At 32.7% G+C, this 25,446-nt stretch overlaps 13 protein-coding genes across 13 annotated transcripts; 5 read left to right on the forward strand and 8 right to left on the reverse strand. All coding sequences in view use genetic code 12, as the record gives it.

Annotated features, from left to right (window-relative positions):
• Positions 1-319: 319 nt before the first annotated feature.
• Positions 320-3,218, reverse strand: RJT21DRAFT_120346 (uncharacterized protein). The gene has a single exon (XM_064881696.1). The coding sequence runs from the start codon at positions 2,985-2,987 to the stop codon at positions 366-368; it is 2,622 nt and encodes an 873-aa protein (XP_064738552.1). The 5' UTR covers positions 2,988-3,218; the 3' UTR covers positions 320-365.
• A 713-nt stretch (positions 3,219-3,931) lies between these two features.
• On the reverse strand, positions 3,932-5,329 carry MSW1 (tryptophan--tRNA ligase). Its single transcript, XM_064879811.1, has one exon. It carries the CDS (start codon positions 5,205-5,207, stop codon positions 4,053-4,055), a length of 1,155 nt encoding a protein of 384 aa, XP_064738553.1. The 5' UTR covers positions 5,208-5,329; the 3' UTR covers positions 3,932-4,052.
• Positions 5,324-6,358, reverse strand: CKB2 (casein kinase 2 regulatory subunit). Its single transcript, XM_064881697.1, has one exon. It carries the CDS (start codon positions 6,142-6,144, stop codon positions 5,401-5,403), a length of 744 nt encoding a protein of 247 aa, XP_064738554.1. The 5' UTR covers positions 6,145-6,358; the 3' UTR covers positions 5,324-5,400.
• RJT21DRAFT_105802 (uncharacterized protein) lies at positions 6,359-9,430 on the forward strand (the record flags this gene model as incomplete). The annotated part of the gene is made up of 1 exon (XM_064879812.1): positions 6,359-9,430. Exon 1 carries the CDS (start codon positions 6,488-6,490, stop codon positions 9,428-9,430), a length of 2,943 nt encoding a protein of 980 aa, XP_064738555.1. The 5' UTR covers positions 6,359-6,487.
• Positions 9,413-11,161, reverse strand: RJT21DRAFT_120350 (oxidoreductase). The gene has a single exon (XM_064881698.1). The coding sequence runs from the start codon at positions 11,105-11,107 to the stop codon at positions 9,473-9,475; it is 1,635 nt and encodes a 544-aa protein (XP_064738556.1). The 5' UTR covers positions 11,108-11,161; the 3' UTR covers positions 9,413-9,472.
• A 106-nt stretch (positions 11,162-11,267) lies between these two features.
• Positions 11,268-12,545, forward strand: RJT21DRAFT_120351 (iron-sulfur cluster assembly protein). The gene has a single exon (XM_064881699.1). The coding sequence runs from the start codon at positions 11,340-11,342 to the stop codon at positions 12,483-12,485; it is 1,146 nt and encodes a 381-aa protein (XP_064738557.1). The 5' UTR covers positions 11,268-11,339; the 3' UTR covers positions 12,486-12,545.
• Positions 12,530-13,426, reverse strand: PEP12 (SNAP receptor; the record flags this gene model as incomplete). The annotated part of the gene is made up of 1 exon (XM_064882861.1): positions 12,530-13,426. Exon 1 carries the CDS (start codon positions 13,385-13,387, stop codon positions 12,530-12,532), a length of 858 nt encoding a protein of 285 aa, XP_064738558.1. The 5' UTR covers positions 13,388-13,426.
• Positions 13,427-15,322: 1,896 nt separating this feature from the next.
• Positions 15,323-16,774, forward strand: RJT21DRAFT_1250 (phosphatase PAP2 family protein; the record flags this gene model as incomplete). Its single annotated transcript, XM_064882807.1, has 1 exon — positions 15,323-16,774. The coding sequence occupies one exon, from the start codon at positions 15,323-15,325 to the stop codon at positions 16,772-16,774; it is 1,452 nt and encodes a 483-aa protein (XP_064738559.1).
• Positions 16,775-16,912: 138 nt separating this feature from the next.
• TRR1 (thioredoxin-disulfide reductase) lies at positions 16,913-18,418 on the reverse strand. Its single transcript, XM_064881700.1, has one exon. It carries the CDS (start codon positions 18,074-18,076, stop codon positions 17,012-17,014), a length of 1,065 nt encoding a protein of 354 aa, XP_064738560.1. The 5' UTR covers positions 18,077-18,418; the 3' UTR covers positions 16,913-17,011.
• A 35-nt stretch (positions 18,419-18,453) lies between these two features.
• Positions 18,454-19,137, reverse strand: RJT21DRAFT_34337 (uncharacterized protein). The gene has a single exon (XM_064884216.1). The coding sequence runs from the start codon at positions 19,044-19,046 to the stop codon at positions 18,519-18,521; it is 528 nt and encodes a 175-aa protein (XP_064738561.1). The 5' UTR covers positions 19,047-19,137; the 3' UTR covers positions 18,454-18,518.
• Positions 19,138-19,404: 267 nt separating this feature from the next.
• RJT21DRAFT_1253 (uncharacterized protein) lies at positions 19,405-19,977 on the forward strand (the record flags this gene model as incomplete). The annotated part of the gene is made up of 1 exon (XM_064882825.1): positions 19,405-19,977. One exon carries the CDS (start codon positions 19,405-19,407, stop codon positions 19,975-19,977), a length of 573 nt encoding a protein of 190 aa, XP_064738562.1.
• Positions 19,978-20,039: 62 nt separating this feature from the next.
• RJT21DRAFT_105819 (uncharacterized protein) lies at positions 20,040-23,144 on the reverse strand (the record flags this gene model as incomplete). The annotated part of the gene is made up of 1 exon (XM_064879813.1): positions 20,040-23,144. A coding segment is annotated over exon 1 (2,979 nt), but the record flags the coding sequence as incomplete, so codon positions are not given.
• Positions 23,145-23,208: 64 nt separating this feature from the next.
• On the forward strand, positions 23,209-25,411 carry RJT21DRAFT_126481 (U4/U6-U5 snRNP complex subunit; the record flags this gene model as incomplete). Its single annotated transcript, XM_064882862.1, has 1 exon — positions 23,209-25,411. The coding sequence occupies one exon, from the start codon at positions 23,209-23,211 to the stop codon at positions 25,279-25,281; it is 2,073 nt and encodes a 690-aa protein (XP_064738564.1). The 3' UTR covers positions 25,282-25,411.
• Positions 25,412-25,446: the final 35 nt, after the last annotated feature.

Consider the following 25,446-nt stretch of genomic DNA (forward strand, 5'->3'; position numbering starts at 1 on the left):
TATTTTTCAGTATGTGTAAGTTATTATATGATTGAATGATACAACAACAATCACAAGTAAAACTAAATTTACTAGCTGGCTATATAGTCATAAGCGTATTATAACTAGTAACCATTTACATTATACATCTAACTTATAATAATGAAAGAGTCCCTCTCATGTTATGAATTAGCAATAATTTTTTGTAAAACAGTTGCCAAATTTTTCTGAGAGGCTAAAAGTCGTAAAACTTTAAAAACTATTGGACTGCGACATTATACATTTTTGGCTGCAATTTTACAATAAACATAAACATAAACATTACAATTATTAATTAATTCAGGTATCTATCTATCTATAATACAAAGTATGCAATTGAACACGAGTTAGACGTTTGATTGATCATTATTCATCAATTTATTAAATTCAGCTTCATTTTTATATTTATCATGAATATCATCATTAGAAAAGAAATCAGTATTTGGAGTTGAACCTGTATCAAGATTGATATCTCTATTAGGTCTTGATTGATTAGTATCATCATTATTGGACCATGACATAATCAGATTAGTAGTATTTACTCTTGAAGCTTCCTTTGGTGAAGATCTATCTTCAAATAGTTTACTATTCTTAGAAACTAATTGTTGAATTTCATCATCAAGTTCATCATATTGAACTGATTTCCCTACAGCATCGGATAATAAGAGATCTAATTCATCCGAATTATGATTGGTTAATAATGGTGATGAAGGCATATTTACAACCATAGCCTTTTTATTATTAAGTGGAGGTGAAGATTTCTTATGAGTAAAAGTTTTCATATTTGGTAAAGATGATTTAGGATCAGATTTTAATCCATCAGTTGGAGTTTTAGAATCAGCAGGAGTTACTTGATCCTTTGGAGTAGGTTCAGCAAAGAAACTATTCATCCATTCACTTTGACCTCCCTTTTGAGGTGATACTTGAGTAAAAGATTTAACTATCATAGAATCAAAAGAATTAATAGCATCTTTGGTTTGTTGATCATGAGAAGGTGGACAATTTTCTTTATCTTCACCATCATCATATACATTAATTACACGAGTATTTGATTTAGTTGCCATCATTGGAGGAGTATAACCTTGATCTTGAGGTAAAGGATCAATATCAGTCAATGGACCTCCAAAGGCATTTATTTGATTCATTAAATCATTTAAATCACCATAATTTTGAATACTACGGGAATTAGAAGATCCCGATAAATTTGATGACTCATTTTGAGAATTAGATCGATTATTTCCTCGAGAAATTTGTTCATTATTTTGAATTACTTGATTAATTGCTGATGGTGTATGTGATGGAGTAACAAATTTATTAGAATGTTGAACTATTGGAGATGATGCAAATTGAGAAGATTTCCTCATAGCTATAGCACTAAGACTATTTGATCTTTCTTTATTTATTGTTGTAGAATTATTAGTTTCTATTCCACTATTACTAATTAATTCATTAATTTCTTCTCTATTCTTTAATTCTCTCTTATATCTTTGTTGTTGTAAATACTTTTTAACCACATTTTCTGGTCTCATAAATCCTTTATTTCTTAAGAATAAATAACACGCATTACATAAGGGACCAAACATACCTTCATAATTCTTTTTATCAAATTCTTTAGCTCTATGAATAGCAAAATAATTAGGTCTGAATTCTGTTTCAAAATATCTCCAAGCTATTGAAGATGTAGTTGCACAATTACTATTAACACAAATCAATCCATGATTTTTTGGTAATTTACTATGAGGAATTGTATGAGTTCTTTTACTATCTAAATCTTCTAAATCTGGTAATGATTGAAATGGTTCTCTAGATTGATCATCCAGATTAGATTTAGAATTAACTTCATGAGGTGGTTTATAAGGTGGTTGTTGAGGAGTATAAGGTGAAAGTTCATCGAAATCTCCATCATCATCAACATCTTCATCTTCTTCACGAAGTTCATTAGGTTCACGATACTCTGTATCATCAGTTGCATCAGACATTGGTTCTTCAGTAATTGGAGAAGAAATAGTTAAGGGTGTTTGATTAACCATTGATCTAGTACGCATAGCTCGTTGAGGTTGAGATTGAGATTGAGATTGAGATTGATATTGATATTGTTGATGATCTATTATATGCTTTCTATGTTTCCGTACTGGCTTATCAATTATCTTTTCCAGTAAGAAAGGTGCCAGTTTAAAACGATCTTGTACACTTTTAGTATCGTACCTTGATGCATTATTCATTTTATCTGCATTCATGATATTGAACATGGTTTGATTTGGAACATTATTAAATATAGGTAATGATTTAGTTCTAGTAGCCTTTATAGCAGAATTCATAGATGATTGAACTATTGGAGTTGGTCTCTTTTGAGGATATTGCATTGAACTTTGCTCATAGGGTCTCTTTTTCATGGAATTTGAATTTGAATGGGAATGTGATTGTGATTGTGAATTTGGTTGTAATGATTGATGATCTATTTGTTGCAGTTGTTGTTGAGATGATTTTTGTATAGTTTGTTGAGGTTGTAATTCTATAGTATGTAATTTTAATCTAATTTCAAGGGTAAGTGGTGATACATTTGCTTTATCACCAAATAAGAAACTAGCTGATAAATTCTGACATACTCTGCCCGGGATTAAATCTGATTTTGAATTATTTAAGAATCCTGACATAATTCCATTCGCTACAAATGGTTCATCAGGTTGTTCTGTTACATCCTTATAATAAACAGCATAATCTTCAGATTGTAATTTAAAATTCTCAGGAGAACTCTTAGTGATTTGTTGAATACAGCTTTTCAAATCAAAAGCTCCTAATGTTATTAATTCAGGATCTTGTTGTTCAGATCCAGATGATACCATCGGTATTTGAACAGTTTTAACTGAATACTGATTTTTGGATCGGGATAAGAATACTGTGGTATTGTTATTGAACGAGTATAACACTTTAATCTGCATTCGTTTATAGTTCTGATCTTCTGTATTCATTGTGCTGGTTGTTGTGATTATTGATTATAGTAAGTAAATGAAAAAGTGACGGGTAATGGGTAACGGTAATAGTAACGGTAACGATAACGGAATGGTAACGATTAACAAATGCAAGGAAAAAACAAACAAAAGGAAAGTGACTAATATGGATGACTAGTTGTCACTTGAGGTTACGGTAGTTGAATGACAGTGAAGACAGGATTGACAGTGAAGATAGAAGAAGGAAGGAAGGAAAGAAATTAATAACAAGAATATAGTTAACAGTTGAGAGTTTAGTAAAGTATAAACAAATGGTTACTACTACTACGTACAGTACTAACCAGTGCGCCCAGCTCAATTTCACGCCCTACCTGATCGCACCGAATACTGCGCTACACCCTGGGCAGGAAACCAGAGCAGGCAGACTAATAGTTGTGAAATTTGCATGTTTTGCTTTTTTTGTGGTGTATTCGCAGCTAGTGGATTTTTGGCGTTATGAAAACAACGCGACGCGATAACATTGGAGATGGACGGATGAGGAAGAGTGCGGCTTGCAACAATATGCTGGTTAGTATTAATTTTAATTTGCAACTGAGACGACAGGGGATACATATGTAATAGTTAGTGTAACCGAAGAGACGAATATGTAAATGTTCTATGATATGGCATGAAACATCAGGGATTTATAGTATGTCTATATTTGGGATATATAAGAAATGATATTTTAGTATGGATAACTAGTGTGAGTAGAAGGATTAGATGTAAAAATGCAAAGATGTAAGCTGTAAGAAATGTAAGCTGTAAGAAACCTAAGATGTAATTTGTTAGATGAATAACCGGTAATTTATGAGTTATACGACATTACACACTCTTACATAAAGACACGCTATATACCATGCATATGACAAAGATAGATACATATGACATGTAATTATAGTTGAAAAATATATTTAACAGTTTAATGTATGTGAAATAGCTTATGATAATATATATATATATAATATATATATAGTTGTAAAAATGTCTTGACTACACTCCTAATTCTAATATTTACAAGTTCTATTCTCTATGTACAGGTAACTCTAACTAATCTAACCCTATAAGAGCTCTTATTTGTCCAATATTCACACTAGCAATCTCTCTAGCTTTATCTGTCCCTTCTCTACAAATCTTATCAAGATATGGCTTATCATTAAGTAATTGCTCATATAAATGTCTCTTTGGATTGAATTCTTCTACTAAAAGTTCAGTAACTTGATCTTTAAGCTGTTTATGATCTTTAACCCATTGTAAATCTGTGACTGTATCATCAATTGATTTCCTAGTTAATCCCGATATAATATTAATAAGATTACTAACTCCTGGTCTCTGTTCTGGATCATAATATAATTTACCTTGAATTGAATCTGTAGTTGCTTTCCGTATTTTCTTTGCAATCTCATCAGGAGATTCAGTTACATATACACAAGAATTCTGATCTGGATCTGATTTCGACATTTTCTTACTTGGATTCCTAAGTGAAAGGATCTTCTTAGCAGGGGTGAGTAATGTCTTAGGGATTGGGAAGTAATCTTTACCAAAAACGTGGTTGAAACTTGAAGCAATATTCCGAGTTAATTCAAGATGCTGTGATTGATCATCCCCAACTGGGACATGAGTTGAACGGTAGATTAAGATGTCAGCAGCTTGAAGAACTGGATAGCATAGTAAACCAGCTTTTGTCTTTTCAAGTACTTTTTCTTCAAAGATACTACTGGATTCTTCTTGATTAGCTTTCAGTTTCCATTGAGTCATACGATTCAACATACCCATACTGGTGATTGTGGTTAAGTACCAATTCAATTCAGTATGTTCTGGAACTGACGACTGATGAAATAATGTACATTTAGTAACATCAAGTCCACTGGCTATTAAACTTGCTATAGCCTCCACTCGATATTGTTTTAATTGTTGAGCTTGTTTAGGTACGGTGATGGCATGAAGATCAGCTGTACCAAACAAATACCGAGTACCTTCAGATTCGATTTCTGATAAGTCCTTCCATGATCTAATGGCTCCTAAGTAGTTCCCTAAATGTATTTTTCCTGTAGGTTGAATCAACGAGAAGATAGTGGAGTTGGTGGGGAATTTTTCAATTCCTTGTATGGTCTGAACAGACTTAGTAGAAAGAACTGAGCCAGTCTTAGTAGATGAATAAGCTCGCACACTTCTAAGAGATCTTACGTACTGTGTCCTCAACATGGTGTTACCAACTGATGGTGGTTTATTGGTGGTTGAGGGTAATGGAAATGGATAGTGGTTCAGTAATTTTTTATGGTGCGATGATACTCATGATACTACTGGCTACTGATTACTGGTTACAAACACTAGTGGAATAATATTATTACTATATATATATATTAATTACACTAATACTGCTTGTATATTAACTACGCTACTGCTGTGAATCTTCTTCTCGGGGTCCATCCACTAGGAATCCTCCCGGTACATTTACTACTTCTATGCCATGACTCACCAATCTCTTCTCTAAACTAATTCTTTGAAATTGTCTCCATCTACTCAACTTTGAATATTCATGAAGTTTAAATCCAAACACTTTAGGAACATAAGTTTCCTTAGGATGTACTGGAATGACTTGTGGGAAATTTTGAAAGAACATAGCTGGGAAAGATGTACCGAAATAAGCACCATCAATGACAGAATGTCTCCCACTCTTTGGATTAAATAAATCTTCACATTTTGCACAATATAATTTTACTGAAGCTAATCTAGGTTGATCATTAAGTCCAATAGGTAAAAGAGGATGTAACTGACAATGAACTCTTGGACAATAACCAAAATCACCATTTCTAAATTTTTCAAACATTTTATTTAACCCTCGTGAAGTAAGGATATACCGAGCATGAATAAGACCATATAAAATTCTGGCATTATGTTCTAGAGCATCTCTATGTTCTTCTGGTTGCAGTTCGATATCAATAAGATCAGTAATTATATCAATTAAAGTTGGTAATTTACTAACTTCTTGATTTAAACCGGTTAAATTAAATCGATCCCTAATATACTCATCGTCCACATCACAAAAGTATTCATTACCCTTTATGCCTAAGAATAAATCTATCCAGTATTCCGTAAAATCGGAACTTGAATCATCCGTTACGTACTCTTCGTTAGCCATATGTATTATATTATTCACTAACTATACTGTTTATTTTAGTATTGTAACTAATCGTTTGCTGAGTTTCTCACTTGTCACTAATCTTTTACTTAGTTCTCACTCTCACTCTCACTAATCTCTAGTTAACAATCTCACTCTCACTATTCCTTCTGATTCTCACTCCTCTATGCACCACTTTTTTCTCGACCTTTGTATACGGCTCGAACAACTATTACTGGACGTTTACTATTGATTGATATTATTTATCGTTAATTCCTCAAATCATTCGTTTGTGCTCGTCACTACCAATTCCTCTAGCCTTTTTTTTGTATCTTATTACGTGGTCTATAAGTCTCTTTAGACTATGAAATATCTTAAGTTTCCTACAAAACTCCATGACGGAGAAGTTCATTCGGTCACTATCAATAGAGACGATACTAAATTAGCAACTGGTGGTAGAGATAATCGAGTACATATATGGAATTATACTGAATTAGTAGCGGTTGTATCACAACCTGATCCTCAAACCATTACAAATATTCAACCTACTATAACTTTTAATTATCATAATAATGTAGTATCAATTATTCAATGGTCTCCTAATAATTCACTGACATTTATATCTGCCGATATAGATGGACAAATATTTATTAATGATTTAGATACTGAAAAACATCGACAAATATATCCATTTCAAGATAAACAACCTTGTAAAATAGTGGACTTAACCTGGTCATTGGATGCAAGACTTGTTGCTTTCAGTACTACTGATGGTATTGTTCATATACTTGATATCATTAAAAATACTCATCAAGAACTTTCAACATTAATACATTTAGAAAAACTTACAATTCAACGAAGTCTTGCCTTTGATCCATTAAACAATTATCTTATAACTTTAGGTGATGATACACTTATTTATCTTTATCAATATCTGTATGATTCTAATCATGATAATTATCAATTTCGATTAATTAATAAAATTGCTAGACTTATTAATAAGAATCCATTAAATGTTAATTATAAAAGAATTTCTTGGTCACCTGAAGGTGAATTAGTATCTGTACCGACAGCTAGTAAAAATCAAGTATCATTAATTTCATTAATTTCTCGATCTAATAATTGGCAAAATAAAGTAAGTCTTGTAGGTCATGGATTAAATTGTGAAGTGGTTAAATTTAATCCAATTATTTATCAATTAGATAATAATGTATATTATATTATTGCAACAGCAGGAGCTGATAAAACCCTTAGTGTTTGGAATTCTACTAAGGATACTCCAATATTTGTATTACAAGATATAGTTAATAGTGCTATACTTGATTTAACTTGGAATAATCAAGGAAATACTTTAATTATAGCATCTCATGATGGATATTTAAGTATAGTATTATTTGAAACTAATGAATTAGGTACTGAAGTAACTCCTCAAATTAAAGATGAATTAATTAAATTAGCTAAAGATCATGTTAAACCTTTAACATATAAATATGAACTGGATCAACCAGCAGGTAATAGACGACTGAATAATGTAGCCATTGAATTATTAGATCAAAAGGATGCAGAAAGTATGGATCAACCTCAAACTAATGGAATTATAATTGAACCTACTACTAATGGTGATAATGGTATAGTAAAGGAAACTAATGGTGAACCTTCTGATCCTATACATACTAAGGGACTTATTACTCCTGAAGTCATAGATCAACCTGAATTAACTACAGAGTCTAGTGACTTATTACGATCGGCTATGACCACAAGACTGACGATAAAACCAACCAAACAAAAGGCCAAAACTACTCCAGTAGTAGATAAACAGAAAGTAACCACTAAGAATGGTAAGAGACGCATTCAACCTATGCTTATTTCCAATAATGGCACTAATAATGTTTCAAACACCATCACCTCCTCCTCCACCACCACTAGCACCACCAACAATAACAATAACAATAACAATAACAATAACTCTACTAATACAACCACTACCAAATCCTTAATGGACTTTGATAAGGCCTCATATGTGGTATCTAACGAATTTTATCGTGATAATAAAAGATTAAAGACACAAGAAGACGCCACTGGTAACTCCAAGAAACTTAAACGAGAACTTGAACCAGTTAAATTTATTGGGAATCCAATTTTAAATCCTAATACTACATTTTCAAAAGTTAGACTAGCTATTCCTAAAATTAGATTCAATTTTCAAATTTCTAGTAAGAGTGAAAGTTCGACATTTATACTTGATGTTAAGAATGGAACTGGTAATGAAACAAGACCATCAAGAATTACATATTTTAAAAAGGATAAAGAAGTATGGTGTGATTTTATTCCTCGATATATTCAACTTGCAAGTGAAGGAAATAAATTTTGGGCTATTAGTACTGCTGATGGACAAATTCTTGTTTATGCTCATACATCAGGTAAAAGAATATTTCCTCCATTAATTCTTGGATCACCAATTTCATTTCTTGAATCTCATAGTCAATACCTTTTAGCAGTTACTGCATTAGGAGAATTATATGTTTGGAATATTGAATTAAAAAAAGTAGAACTTCAAACTCAATTAACTCCTTTACTTGAATTAAGTAATAGATATCTTGATGATGGACTTTCAAAATCTGATAGTATAACTCTTTGTGCAGTTACTGCCAGTGGAATTCCTTTAGTAACTCTTTCAAATGGTTCAGGATATCTTTATAATAAAAATTTAGGAATTTGGCAAACTGTTAGTGAATCATGGTGGTCATTTGGATCTCATTATTGGGATAGTAATGATGAAACAATTAAACCACAATCAACTAATTTATTTAATACTGAAGCTTCTATTATAGAACTTCTTGAACATAAAACTAATGAAGAAGTTATTAGAAAGACTCGAACAGGTCGAGGCAAATATTTTAATAAAATTTCTAAGAATATGTTAATGAAAGAAGGATTTGAAAGTTTAGAAAATGCCATATCAGTATCCCATTTAGAAAATCGAATATTATGTTCTGAATTATTAGGAGAATTTAAAGATTTTCATAAATACTTTCTTATGTATGTTCAAAGAATTTGTGAATTAGGGTTAAAGGCCAAATTAGTGGATGTATGTAATGAACTTCTTGGACCTGAAGGTGAAGATGATAGTGAAAGTAAAAGTAAGAGTACTGAATCAATTGATAAATCTTGGCAACCGGTTATCTGTAGCTTTGAGAAACATGATTTACTTAAACAAGTAATTATAGCATGTTCTAAACATCGAGATGCTCAAAGAATATTAGTACATTTTGGGGAAAAGATTGGACTTATTAGTGAAGACTTATAGTCTATGTATATATATATATAATAATTCTAATTCTAATTCTATTTACAATTTGTATACATTGTAGGTATCCCATTTATGATTACTGAGAAGTCCTCCAATGGGGCCTTGTTCATTATGGACTAGATCTTTAGCTCCAGCAACATACTCAACATATCCATCAGGTCCACATACTATAGAAAGACTAGCATCTTTCTTTGGTTGTGTACTAGTGACTAAGGCTTGTTGAATGGCATTTTCATATCGAGGAGCTCTCTCGATTTCAGATTCAGTAACAGGGTTTGTTGCTGTTTCTGTAGCTGAACTATGTTTCTTATCATTATCCTTAAGTATATCCATCCGTAATTGAAGTACATCTACTGCTTCTGGTTGTGCTTCTGGCTGTGCTTGTGCTTGTGCTTGTGCTTCTAAACGTTGAGCACTCACATAATTTGGTGGCACTGGGTCAGAAATATCCTTCGATGTTAATCCCGACTTCTCATTATCATAATGATAATGAACAGCTACTCGATCAATCTTTTCAAGAAAGAACATAAATCTGGCAAGAGGTTGGAGTTCACCAGGTTTTTGAGCAGAATAATGAATGTTTATAAATCCTCGATAAGGATTTCTCGACATTAATACTTGAAGAATAGGTGCTATACCTGTACCTGCACCATAAAAATTTATATTATCGAATTCAGGAATTTGATGAACCTTTTTAATTCCATCCAATAAACTTTCAGCTTCAATCTTTGATGGTAAATCTCGAAATATTGGTCTTGTATGGAATTTTTTTAAGGGATGATAGGGGAATTTATATTCTACATTTGGACCTCTAAGTTCCAATTCATCACCAATATTTCTACTAGTAATATACCGAGATACTTCTCCATCATTATATCGTTTTATATAAAAGGTCATAACTCCTCCATGATCATATTCTTCAATTTCAGGATTAATTACTTTAAGTAAAGGTTTTTTCTCTCCCAGTCGAGTATACTCTGATTTTAAAAAGTATAATGGTAATGGAGTATAAGATCTTACAACCATAATTTCTGGTTGTTTAATATCTACTGACCATATTCTATCACCATTCCAAACAGATTTTTCTTCATAATTTGTAAGAAAACTATATCTCCAATGATCATATTTTGGTATAACTTCAATTAAATAATGATCATTATCAATTTGTTCTTTATGAGTTATAATAAATTTATGAAACTCTTGAGGATTTAGAAGTTCTTTACTATCAGCACCCTTTTCTGGAGCATAAATCCATACTTTAATTGAATATCCTGCCCATACTAATACTATACCACTAAGAATTTTAGGGATATATCTTGACCATCTAGTTGTAAGTTTAGGACCTTGAACTTTGGTAAATTCATCTTCATTAGGTAAACCAGGATATTCATAACTTAATCTTTGATGTTGTAATTTAGGTATATATGGTTTAACATTTTTTTTAACTAATTGGTCAAGTCCCAGTTCTATCGGATCTATAGGAGCTGGAGCTGATTTGGAAGTAGTTTGTTTAATATGGTAATTACTTACATCTTTATCCTTTTGATTCAGTGATGTTAATTCATCTTTCTTTGAAGTAGATGAATTAAATCTTACAGTAGTAATATTAAATTTCACAGAACTGTAGCAAACAGAACTGTAACCAGAAATTCGCCTACTGGTGAGTCTCAACATGAAGTTACTGAATTACTAAGTGGAGTACTAAAGTTACTGTAACTATAAGTAAAATTTCTGTAGTGAAATATTAATGCTATGCTATGTCTGAAAAATTATTCAGCGACATTTTTTCACTAATCTCATATATTACTACTACTACTACTACTACTACTATTAATATTAATATTACCACCACTACTACTGTTACTATTACTATTACTACTCCAGTACCATAGCCACAGCCACAGCCATGGTAAATTTATTAACTTCCATTAAGGCTCACACCGATAAAGCATGGAGTGTTAGTAGTCATGCTACTTTACCATTGATAGCTACAGCATCTAGTGATAAGACATCTAAAATTTATAAATTATCTGCTAAACATAAGTTCCCACTTATAGCCAAACTTGAAGATACTCATCAACGATCAGTAAGAACTGTATCATTTAAACCACCAGTTGGTGGAGTAGACAATCCACTTGCTAATTATTTAGATCTTCCTGCATTAGCCAGTGGATCGTTTGATTCCACCATCTCGGTTTGGGGCATTGATGAACCCGATCAAGATCTTGATGAAGATGAGATCTTGGCTCATCAAGCGGAAATATTAACTAGTCCATCTAATGAATGGAATTTAATGGCCATAATTGAAGGTCATGAGAATGAAATTAAGGCCGTAGATTGGAATTATTCTGGTAATTTATTAGCATCATGTTCACGAGATAAAACTGTATGGATTTGGGAAACTGATCCAGAAACTCTTGAAGAATTTGAATGTATTTCAGTACTTAATGATCATCAACATGATATTAAAGATGTTACATGGCATCCTAATCAAAATTTATTGGCTAGTTCATCATATGATGATACAGTTCGTATTTATAAGCAAGATCTTGATGATGATGATTGGTCTTGTGTAGGTATATTGAATGGTCATGAAGGTACAGTATGGTGTTCAAGGTTTGAAAATAAACATAATCCACAAGCAATTGATTCAAAAGTTAGATTGGTATCGGTTAGTGATGATTTAACGGCAAGAATATGGTCATCTACTAGTGAAATTACTGAAAGAGATGGATCAGAATATATTCCTAGTTCAATTAAACAAACTAATGAAATGGTATGGGAACAAGAAGCAATATTACCAACTGCTCATAAATATGCTATTTATTCAGTAGCATGGTCAAGTCGTACTGGTAAGATAGTAACAGTTGGATCCGATAGTTTAATTGTAATTTATAAAGAAATTGATGGAGTATGGAAAATTGAAAGTACTAAACAAGCAGCTCATGGAGTTAGTGAGATAAATTCGGTCATTTGGGCTACGCTAGATGATGGATCAGAAGTCATTGTGACTGCTGGTGATGATGGATACATTAATATTTGGACTCAATAGACAGATAAAGTAATAGATATATAGCATTAACAAGTAGAGTTATTCTAAATAAATGTCACTACAACTATTAATCCTAACACAATCCCTAATATAACCAAACAACAACACATTCTACCGGTAGATGATCGTTGACTTCTTTCAGCCCTTTGTAAATGATGACTAGCAGTACGTACATCCTCACTATAACTGAAGATATTACTTTCAATATTATCGATTTGAAACTGTTGCTCATTAACTATGCCTGCTAAGTTCTGGAATATATCATTTATAGTCTGCGTATCCTGATGAATACGATGAAGTTCTCGTTCTCTCTCTGCAATAATAAGTGTCTGCTGCTCCAACTCTTCAGCATTTACAGGTTCATACGTCAACTGAACTTGTACTTGGTCTTGATTATGTACTTGTCCCTCATTTTCACCTTGTGCTTGTGCTTGTGATTGCGCTTGTACCAATGCTTCAGAAGGTGAGATCTTACCGTGCAAACCTTCAAATCGTTTCTGGTAATTCTTGAAGTTATTGAGACTGTCTCTCACCAACTTGATCTGAATACTTTCCTTCTGCTTGAGATAGTTCAACACTTCGATGTCCTCATGACTCGATTCGATAGTATTAATAATCTTGTTCAATGACTTGATATTCTCATTTATTTCTTTATATTGACTTGTGATGGTATCTACAGTCGTGGTTATGGTTCCTGACTGAGTAGTACTATCTGGATTTTTATTTAATTCACTAATTTGGCTTCGTAAACTGGGTAGTAGTTTTGAATTAATGTGGTGTAATTGCTTATCTATAAGTTGAGATGTCGTTTCATACTCGGGATAATCCTTGTAATGCAGCGATTTATTGGTGGCTGTTCTCTCCAAGTCATTGGTGAATGACTCAGTATTATTGAACGACATTGTAGTGGTGCTAGTAGTGTTTAGTGGTGGTGTTGGAGGATCTTAAGTTACTGTGTGGCACAGTGATTCTAATTTTTACTGTTACCTCGTACCGGAAATGTTCATACCACCGGAAATTAATTTTTTGTATGGAAGGTTAGTGTAAAGACAAAGTCGGAAGTATGAATGAAAAAGAATGATCATGTAATTCCGAGGGTGTGTTTATTAGTATTATCAAATTGCAACTACATTCTAAATAAAACACTCTCATCGGAAGAAACTTCTGGAGGTTCAATGAACGGACGAATTGGTAAGATACCGTCATGTTCTATGTAAAACATTTTATACCTCTAATGGCAATCGCAATCTAAAAGAGTAGTCTAAACTTTAGAAAAAACTATGTATGATACAAACGTTCGAATGTTCCTACTATCATCTACCACATGAAAGGAGCCTACAAAAAATGGAATCCTCCAACGAAGTAACATCAAGGAGAAGCAGAGAATCACTTTTTACAGTATTTGTTGTATTACCTTTTCAATGTCTATGTTTTGTTTAAAGAACATAGTTCTTTATATATTTGATACTGACACATTACCCAATCCATTCAATTCTTGGCTAAGTAAATCTAAATTTTTATCAATAGTAATACTGATGGTAGCTTTTGTAGTATTTATTGCTTCATCTGTGCTCAGTTATATGGCTGCAAAATCCAATTCATTTAATAGAATGTATTTTGTACGTTGGGCCATAATCATGTACTTTATATTTCTAATTAGGGTTTTAAAACAAGAATTGTTGTTGATGCTGGTTTGGTCATTTATTGCTCTTATGCTTTTTATGTATCGTGAGTGCTAGTCCGGATGATGAAGTGGTATAGATTTTATTCAAAAAAGATTAGCCAATATTTTTGTGGGGTTCAAGTCATTTGAAGTCATTAGCAGCACACGGAATTCAGAAATTTAATGAAGTGAATAATTTAGAGTTTTACTTTATGAATTATGAACCAAGCGTGAAGAATTACACTAAAAGGAATCTTCAAATAACCAAATAGTCTATGCATTCGGCCCTTATAATATTCCTTTTAAGGATACCTCTCTATATAAGTCAAGTTTAAAGCTCCTTCATGGTACAAAAATATCATGTTCATACGAAGTAAGGATATTTCTTTATTTTCTTCTTACTCTGAATATAAGAAATATTAGAAGGGATTTCATCTCCTATTTGAAGAAAAATAAGGTTAGAGATAACTTTTATGAAAATAGGGGCTATTGAAAGTTCACCAGAAGTGGCTGTGTGACCGATTGGTTATACTGAAAGCTAACGTCTAAAAAGTTAACATGTATTGGAAACAAGAAAAAGTAAAACAAGTTATGAGCTCAATAGAGAAAGACTAAACAATAATATCACAAATCAATATTTTTTCAAAAAAGCATAGGTTAGTTGAAGAAAAATGATTATTGTCAGACGAGAACAATAAATTTGCAACTTCGCAGACATAGAGGGGAAATTTTTAATTAGTCAAATTAACTAATAATTTAATAGCTTATTCTATATGATCAAATCTAATCCTCGAAATTTTATTAATTCCCTCTGGATTTCTTATATAAACTTGAGCCCTGCGATACTGAGAAGATATACTGAAAAGAATTCTTTTCATTGTAATTTACTGACCATTTAATTCATCCTATATTTGGACCAAACTATCGTTGTTCTATAAACGGCTTCGTTGTTTAGACTGTTTCTTTTTGGACTGTAGTTTGATGTACTTAGCTATATTCAGATAATCTATATTCATGATCACTTCTGTGCTTAATCATACAACTTTCCATACTCAATATATTAATTCCTAGTTTCTAAAGCATAGTTCATTCACTTAAAGAGAGGCCACTCCAATTATTACTTTCATAAAAATAAACTTTCAAGCATATAACAACAACTTACATCATTGGTATAATGGCTATTATACTGTCATGTTTTCATATAGTATTAAGTCCATTAATCTTTGTAATTCAATTATTATTAAGAATATTTTGGTCTGGATTAAATGAAAGGTCAATTATAGGTTTAGTATTAAATTTTTGGATTAATTTCTCTCCAGTATTCATATGGTTATTAATATTCAAAAATGCTGGATTAATTCCGAAAAAGATAAGGCCACGAATTTTTGTTAAATTTGCCTATAGAACAGAGAATCTCTTGTTCAATTTAATAGAGCACCCCATTATCAACGCTTTATTCGTTTTCGTGTTAACTGCTGGATCATATTTATTATATTCCAAGATTTATAGATCAATAGGGACAATCAATGTACCTCTGCAATCATCAGTCACTTATCAAATCATTGCTGAAGACGAAATAGAAAGTCCTTCATACGAATTAGAACCAATCAGTGGGAGTGATTCAACCAAATCACTATCGCTCACCCCTTCTTTCTCATCAGGTGATACATCTCTAGAATTAAGTCAATTTAATTATGATCAAAATATTTCAACTGAAACATTGCATGGTAGATCAGAAGATGAGGAAGAACAGGTTTCTCAATTCATGGATCTTATTTATTTTAAGCACAGAAAGTATACACCAAATAATACTAAATTGCAACTTATCATCAATACAAGAAAAAATTTGCAATCTTCCAATCCCTATCGTCCCTTAAATTGTTGGTATTTATCATCTCCAGCAATACTTGCATCAAGTTGGTTTCTTCTTAATCTTGCTTATGCTTTCAGAGAACCAATTAAAACTTATAAGGATATTATTGCATGGTTCTTATATGTAATTTGTCATTTCTGTGCTCCATTATTCACAGCTATTTGGTTATACGTTTTTCATGCTCCAGGATCACTTAAATTATTCTCCATTGGTTTGGGAGTACAAAACATTTGCGGTGTAATGACCCATCTTTTATTTCCAAATGCTCCACCTTGGTTCATCCATCTTTATGGTGAAAACAAAGAAGCCAATTATGATATGCCTGGTTATGCAGCTGGTTTAACTAGAGTTGATGTAGCCATGGGTACTCATTTGCATTCCAAGGGTTTTCATATATCACCAATTGTATTTGGTGCATTACCATCGGTGCATTCAGCCATGGCTGTCATGGTATTCTTCTTTCTCAGTTACTATTCCCGTTGGTACTCTATCAAGATTATAGGTTTATGTTTTGTAATTTTACAATGGTGGGCTACTATATACTTAGACCATCATTGGAGATTAGACTTGATTGTGGGAATGGCATATAGTATAATAGTATTTACTATCTTACTACGTTGGATAAAGAGATATGATGAGAGATTTATAAAGAAAAGATTAAAAGGTGAACGCCTTGGGTCAGAGACTATGGGTATGAGGGTATTCAAAAATACATGTATTGAGTTTTTCTTTGACCCATTGAATCTTAAATAACCAAACAATGATGCATTAATAGTATTCATTATAAAATAATATTTAGAGTATATATTAAATTTAGTTATGTATAATGTCGTAAACAGAGATTGTGCGACATTCTAGAAATTTTACAATTATCTACATTTTCACAAAAAGTTATTAACTTCTACATCTATTAAACATGACTATAAATAAATTACGTAACTGAAATAAATTATTCTATAATGACTATGACTGCATAACAAACTGTTACACTTATTCTTGTTCTGATAAGAATTTTTCACAGTCTAAAGCAGCCATACAACCAGAACCAGCAGAGGTGATAGCTTGTCTATATTTCTTATCTTGAACATCTCCAGCAGCATAAATACCTGGAATGGAAGTTTCAGCAGTACCTGGAGTAGTGATGATATAACCAGTTTCATCAGTCTTTAATTGATTTTCAAAAACTTTAGTAGCTGGAGTATGACCGATAGCATAAAATAAACCATTAACTGGTAAATCTTTAGTTTCTTTAGTTTTATTATTATAAACAGATAAGGATTGTAATAATTTACCATCACCTTTAGCTTCCTTAGCTTCAGAATTCCATAAGATTTCTAATTTATCGTTATTTTGAACTCTTCTTTGCATAATAGTAGAAGCTCTTAATTGATCTCTTCTTACTAAAAGATAAACTTTAGAACCATACTTAGTCAAGAATAAAGCTTCTTCACAAGCAGAATCACCACCACCAACAACAGCTAATGGTTTGTTTCTGAAAATTGGAACAGCACCATCACAAACAGCACAAGCTGAGATACCTTGTTGCCAGTAAGTTTCTTCACCTTCAATATGCATTCTTTTGGCTGAAGCACCAGTTGCAATAATAACAGCATCAGTAGTGATTGGTTCAGCATCTTCATTCCATTCAGTCCATAATTTGAATGGTCTTTTAGAAAAATCAACTTTAGAAATAGTTTCAGTAATAATTTCAGTACCAAATCTAACAGATTGTTCTCTCATTTGTTCCATTAAAGTTGAACCATTAATACCTTGAGGGAAACCAGGGAAATTTTCAATTTCAGTAGTAGTAGTTAATTGACCACCAGCAGCAATTCCATTAGCTAATAAACCTTCATATAAAGTTGGTTTAATTTCAGCTCTAGCTAAATAGATAGCAGCAGTATGAGCAGCCGGACCAGATCCAATGATAGTAACTCTGTGATGAACCATTTTAGGAGATTTTGTGAGATAAGTATTAAAACTAATTGTACGATGAGATACACGTGATAGTGATAAAGATAATGTTAATTGTTGTTTATACAGTTTAATTAACATTAATAGTAATTTCTCCAGATCAAAAGAGATATTGCACTTTATTTATATGTCTTCGAATTTGGCCGTACCGGTTGAGAATTTCTTTTTCCATGCAGGGAGAATGACAAATGGGAGTCTAGGCCGATGAACGGCTATTAATAATTGGCTGTGGTCTCGTGCGCACGGTCACGTGTGCCTTACCTAATCAATAAGACTAGACCACAGATTATTAATGATAATTATTGATGGTCCCATTGCCTATTTGGGAAATAGAATGTGCTAGAACGCTACCATATAGCTGACTATTGCTTACTATTAGTTAATGCTTATTATTATTAGTGACTATTATTATTAGTACTTATAATTAGTGCTTATAATTAGTTTACTTACTTAGTTTATTTGGTTATTATTTAATTACTGTTTTTATATATGTTTTAATATACATTTATTAATTCTACATGACCTATCCCAATATAAACTTCTTGATCACGTCACAGTCCTGCAATTTGGGATTTAATAACACATTACTCATAAACCACTGTAACCCCTTACGTCTCTCTTCTAACCAATTGTTTGACATCATTATTCGTTCAATCAGAAAGTTATCCTTAGGAGGTAATGCCGGTATTAGTACTCTCTTAGTATTCTCATAGTGATGCATAAGATCCTGATAAAATTTCTCAATCTCACTATATCTTTTGTAGATGACTATAGATGAATAATCTGAGTCATCCAACACAATTTTTATTGCCCATGTAATGTACGATTTTCCATGCTCACCTTCAATTAAATGATGCTCTCCTACCAATACATTTGTTATATGCGATAATTTACTAACTCGTTTGGCTTTAGTACCAGTATCTTGACCTTGACCTTGACCATCACCTGCGCCTCCACTATCATCATCTTCACTCTCGTCGTTATGCAATTCAATGGGTACAGGTAATACCCGATTTAAGCGTGAAATAGAATTGGACTGATGCCGGCTCATGCTATCTCTTTACTTACTTACTGTACTATCTTGTATCTATTATATATCCTCTAATTTCTACTATATCTTCATATTATTATTACTATAATAACAGCAATTCTTCAATAGTCCAATTGCTCTAACTATATAATGTATAGGATATGTCTATCTCCTCTACTGTTGCTCTACTCCCTGTCAATTGATGACCCTTCGTACACCAGAAAAACTTAGTGGTGCTCAACTTTTGGTGATACTTCTTAGTGTCTGCATACAGGACCCTTCCATCTATATAGTCAAAATCATAATCCTTCTCTTCCATAAGCCCCAGATATTTACCAGTCCAGACCAAGTAGACCAAGTAGTAGCTATACAAATCATCATGTCGGATCCAATGAGATCAAAGTATCCCATGTGGAAACTTGCCCTTCATAAGTTCCAGGCCAGACGAGATATACCCTTTCGAAGAAAGTTCTTCATAGGCTATGATCTTTTTGGTAATACTTATTGGGAATTCACTATCGACGGCAATTTACAACGATTAAGAAGGAAAATGGAACCATATAAGGAACAACTCTTCAAAGTGGATTATTTTTCAACTGTACCACCTCCCTGGTTACAATGGTTAAGACGTACAAGATATGATGCTCCTACCCTTCAAGAATTAATTGAAGAACAATCAAGACAAGAAAGAATTAAGTTATTGGCTCAAAATGCTGATGCCAAGTGGTATAATGCGAAATTAAAGTTGGATGAGGAACAAAGATTGAAATTGGCAGATGAAATAGCGAGAAGTGAACAAGAGGCTCAACTGTTCAAACAGAAGTATGCTAGTGAAACAGAAAAAGAAACAGAAAAAGAAAAAGATGTAGATGTAGATCCCTGGAAACAATCCGAGGAATCAAAGAACGAAGATCCGATTCAATCGACTTCCATAAAACCTGGTTCCAGGTAGTTTGTTATTACTTGTATATAGTATTTAATTACACACATTAATCAATATCATTCTCATTAAATGAATCATTACTAGGAGTCGAAGATGTCGACCTTTGATGGTGAGACAATTTCTCTTGTACCATTTCAACCAATTGGTGACTATATTTCTCTAGTAATTCTTGTTCATATGTAATAACTGGTTGATCTAGTAATTTATCTCCATCTCCTAATAGGGTTAGTATATTAGTTAATTTGGATTTGAGTTGCAACTTGCCTTCTTCATCAATTCCATGATTTTCTTGTTTTAATCTTGATTCCATATGACTTAATTGGAATAGAGCCTTATCTACAAACACTTTAGGATCAGAAACCATACTTAGTGAAGTAGCTAGAGATTTAGATGGTGAAGTATATGAAATCTGTTTGGGAGATTTGCCTGGGGATAAAGTTAGATCTATCAGATGACGTTGAGTTCTGACAGGTACCGACTTTGGAGTTCTAGAAGGTGACAATGGAATAGCAGTAATTGAAGCTGAATTTCTTGTGTGAGATCTTGTAGGAGATTGAGGAGGAGGAGGTCTCGATAGGGGGGCAGAACCTTTAGTGGAAAGTCTCTTTAATGTAGCAGCCGTTAAACGAGGAGTTGGTGAAGAATCTGCAGAACTCAATTCTCGTCTTTCTGGTGAAGGAGTTGAACTTCGTAATGGAACTGTCGGAATGATTTTCCTAGTGACTTTAATTTCAAATGGATCAATTACTGATTTAGTTTCATCAATATCTGATGTTGGAGGGATATCGGCCACATTAAGATCATTACAAGTTTCATTAACCTTCCAGATAAATAAACATCCATCAGTTCCAATAGATACTAATTCATTATCATTCCTCATAACTAAACTTAATATAGAATCCAGATGGCCCCAACATGAACAAATAGATCTTCCACTCAAATAATTAAACATTCGAAGTGACTTATCTGAAGAACTTACAATAATCATATTCTTGAAATTTATAAAATTCTCCACAAGTAAACTTTCATTATTTCTATCATTAAATAATTTTAATGATCTCTTCAATTCATAAGATTCATTAATATCATATATTTGTAAACAACGATCAGTAGTAGAGACTATCAAATCATTATCATATAATTTTAAGGTGGTGGGACTGGCTTTAAGGGTGAGAATTTTCTCTTGAACTAGTTGCAAAATTGATTCTGTCTCAAATCGGTGAATTGCGACTGTACGATCAGATGAGCAAGTATATAATTTATTTGCATAGTACTGGATCTTAAGTACATTCCCATTATGAACAGCAATGGTTTGTAAAAGATCCCAATTATTTGGACTTGGTTGTTTGGCTTTGTAGAATATTTGGATCATTCTATCTCTAGATATGGTGGAGATTATTTGGTACTCATTGATTTCAAAGTAAATGATTTCATTAATAGATGATGTATGAGCTTTAGTCTTAAAGATGGTTGTTTGTGTACCATCTTCATTAAGCTCTATAATAAATAAGTGTCCATATTTATCACCCACAACCATATGATTTGTAAATGATTCAATGGCAGTTAAACTATTCAGGCTTAATTCAAAACTTGGCAATTGAAATTTCATAACTGTCTCTAACCCTCCAAGATTTAAGAGTCTCTTGATTTCTCCATCTTTGGAGAAAATCATAAATTCTTTCAGAAAGCAGCTTTTAATACCTCCCAAATCTTTGACTAAGGAAGTAACTAATGGTTTTTCTTGTTTCTGATTATTAACTAAGACTATATCTCCTGTCTTGGATAAATAAATCATATTATTGTTAGTAAATTTCAGTAATTTTAAGATGTTTTTGGTTTGAGTTATCTCCTTAGAAGGACTACTTGTTCTATTACTCGATACAACTCGTGGTGAATCAACTACTGTTAAACTATCAACTGTGATGAATTCAAATTTCCTTTGATCATTACCCAACCAAATTGATTCTGAATCATTATCAATCTCTATAGAATTAAATTCGAATTGTGGCAGTTCCAAAGATATTAATTTTAAGTCAAAATTCATTGAATTGTCTTGACCGATCTTTAATAATAAGAGTTGATTTTCAGTAGTTATAAGTAATAATTCATCATTATTCAATACACTAGAATCAATGAAATTGGCATTTATATATGGTCCAAGAATAACATTCTTGCCTTTCAAGGCATTGGGTTTAGAAACAATATCATGAAAGTCTTCTTCTTGAAACTTCCATACTTTTATAACTCGAAGTCCTAAGGTTACTATGTAATCATTGCACCATATGAGTTGATTGATGATGGTACTACATCTATTAGTAGCCTGTAAAGCTATTGAGCTAGTGGTTAATTTCCAAACATGAATGAATCCATCATTAATAGATCCTAAAGAACATAAGTATTTAGAATCGGGTGAAAATACTAAACAATTTACTGCAAATGTATGTTCATAAATCAATGCAAATGGGTTACCAGACAGATTTGGTGCTAAAGAAAATAGCAATATACGTGGCTGATATCCTGCTTCTCCTACTGCCAATATTCGTTGATCTGGTGATAATGCTATACAGTTAATTGATCTTACTCTATCCTTTAATTTAGATGGAGATGTTGATGTTGAGTCTGTATCATCCAATCCTGAACTACTCAGTTTAAATGGATCATTATTGGTTATTCCACCTATTCCATTATATATAGTAGGATCACCATTAATAGGATATCCATAACTATCTTTCTTTATATCTCCATTATACTCGAGACTCATATCAGATAAAGCCTTATTCAAATATGCATTGGCTGAACTAACAGCTCGAGAATCTCCACCAGAACTGGAATTGGCACAGAAGAACCTCTGTGACAAAACAGTAGTTTCGGAATTATTATTCACATTAATATTTCCAATATGACTAACTACTACTCCTCCACTAACAATATAAGCAATGTTATTATCTCCTATTGCTATTTGATGAGCTGTTCTTGCCGAAGTACCTACCAATTCGGAAATTTTTAACTGCAGGACACTGCCTGGCATGCCTCGGCCTCGTTCTGTGTCCATCTTAACTTCTGTTGGTAAAAGTAATAGTGCTTTAATAAGATCTATTCCATGATGTATTTAATTAACTCAACAAGTTCGAATTGTAAACAAAGGCTGTGTGCAGGACCTTTCCGTTACATGCAGGTGTGTCTGACCTGCACACAGTTCCCCCAACTTATGATGAGGTTTAACTATTAAGTCAATTAACTATGGAGTTTGAAAAATTTCCTATATTATACGATATTATGGCACAAGAAATAGTCTTGTCTGTGGCAGAGACTAATGTACTTCGAGCAAAAGTGGGACTTCCCTTAATACCGACAGAAAATGATTCAGAATCAGTAAAGCAAGAAGTGAATGAACCAATACCGGTTACCAGTGCAACATATGAATTATCAATAGAAGAAACAAATAAACTACGAATATCTATTGGTTTGGCTCCTATACCAGTAGAGAGTCATTCATTGTCTAGTTCTGAAGTGGAGAATCAAAGAAACCATGAACAAGCCTTACAGAAGAGTCAACGCAATGAAGAACTTAAGCTGAGAATCACTCAAGCAAAGACCAAATCTCATACTAGGAAAGCATTAAGTGGTAAAACATTGACTGAAGATTTTGAACCTATTAGCACTAGTAATTGGCTTGATTCTTTAGGTCAAAACAATAGTAAAAGTCAAAGTCAAAGTCAAAGTAAAAGTTCAACTGCAAAGTCCTTGAAGTCAAAGCTCGGTGGTACAAGTGCTGATATAAAAGTAGGACACAGTCTTAAAGAACTTCAAAATTTGAATGAGAATGATATACTCACACTTGACGATAACGGAATACTTGATTCTGATAATGAGGTAGATGCCACCTTAACTAATGAAAGACTTTCTAATAGTAAAAGACTCAAGAAAGAGTTGGAGGAACGAGCAGAAGCAGAGAATATAAAATTTAATGGAAGACATTCTAAGACAACCCCATTATTTGGGGAAGAAGATGAAGGTGAACAAGATGAAAATGATAATTCGGGAGTTATCTTAGGTGCTGGATCTACTATCACATTCAAACAATCTACTGAAAAGCCAGAACCTCTGCAGCATAATAATAAATTGAAGTTAGGACAATTATTTGATGAAATTGATCCTGATAATGATGGAGGTTTCAATGTTGCTAGTGATTATGCTAAGCCGAAAAAGGCATTGAGTATGAAGAAACTCAAAAAGAAGGTTAAATCTCAAAGCAAAACCATAACTCTGGTGATTGATGATGATGAAGGGATCCCTAAAGTAAAGCTCAATCGGTTTGATGATGAAGAGAATGAAGAGGAACAACTTCAAAAGATGCTAGAAGAATCCAGACGAAAGAAGCAAAAGCGTCAAAGAAGTGAAATGACCCCTGAGGATATTGCCAATGAAGTCACACGACTCAAACGTCAGGAATTACAAGATACAGAAGATGATGAGAGAAAGGCCATCTTCTTCAACGACACTTCAGATTTTCTTCATTCCTTGTCTAGAAATATATTGACTGGGGATATAAATGGTGCAGACAATGACATTGAAGATGATTTGTTTAAATCTACAAAGGTAAAGAAGGAAGAACATGATGAATATAAGTCTATAGTAAAGCAAGAAGAAACTCCAATTGACTTAAAGACAGAAGAACCAAATGAAAATGAAAATGAAAATGAAATACAAGACGATACACCACAGTTTAATAATGGACTTGCATCTACATTAAAATTTCTTCAGTCTCGAAATATCCTAGAAAAGTCGACGAACGAAGATAATGAGCAAGAAAGAAAACGCCAAGAAACCATCAAAGAAGCAGAAATGTTGCAAATTAAGATTTCCATAGAAGAGCGAATCTTACGCGAACAACTTGAATCGGATAAGAAGTATCTTAATCTTCCCAAACTGGAAAGGGGTGAAATATTTGACAGATTACTTGATGAGAAACTTACAGAAAAGGGGATCATTAAACAAATATCTCATCATAATCAACAACACCAACAAAAGTATTCTAAATACACAAATCAATCAGGTCATAATATTGTAGAAAATAAACTTAAATCATACAATCCAAAAGTTACAATATCTTATCATGATGATGGAGGTAATACCCTAAATACGAGAGAGGCGTTTAAATACCTTTCGCACCAATTTCATGGTGTAGGACCTAGTAGACCCAAACAAGAGAAACTTAAACAACAAAGGCAAAGACAAAAGCATCAAACCGAACCCCAAAGTCAAAGCCCAGACATTTCATCTACAAATTCAGGTTATGGAAAAATTGTTTGACACATTTCTGTCAATGTACATAGCTCGTAATAAACAGACAAAAATATATTTATCGTAAATTTATGCAGTGCGTTGACCGAGTTCGGGTGAGAGATGGAAAAGATAAAAAATTTTAATCCGCAATTGACAAAAAAAATATGCTCACCGGAATTAAGCCTATATATA

The sequence above is a fragment of the Scheffersomyces amazonensis genome (genome assembly GCF_036850825.1).
Source record: "Scheffersomyces amazonensis strain UFMG-HMD-26.3 chromosome Unknown RJT21scaffold_3, whole genome shotgun sequence".
Lineage (NCBI taxonomy): Eukaryota > Fungi > Ascomycota > Pichiomycetes > Serinales > Debaryomycetaceae > Scheffersomyces > Scheffersomyces amazonensis.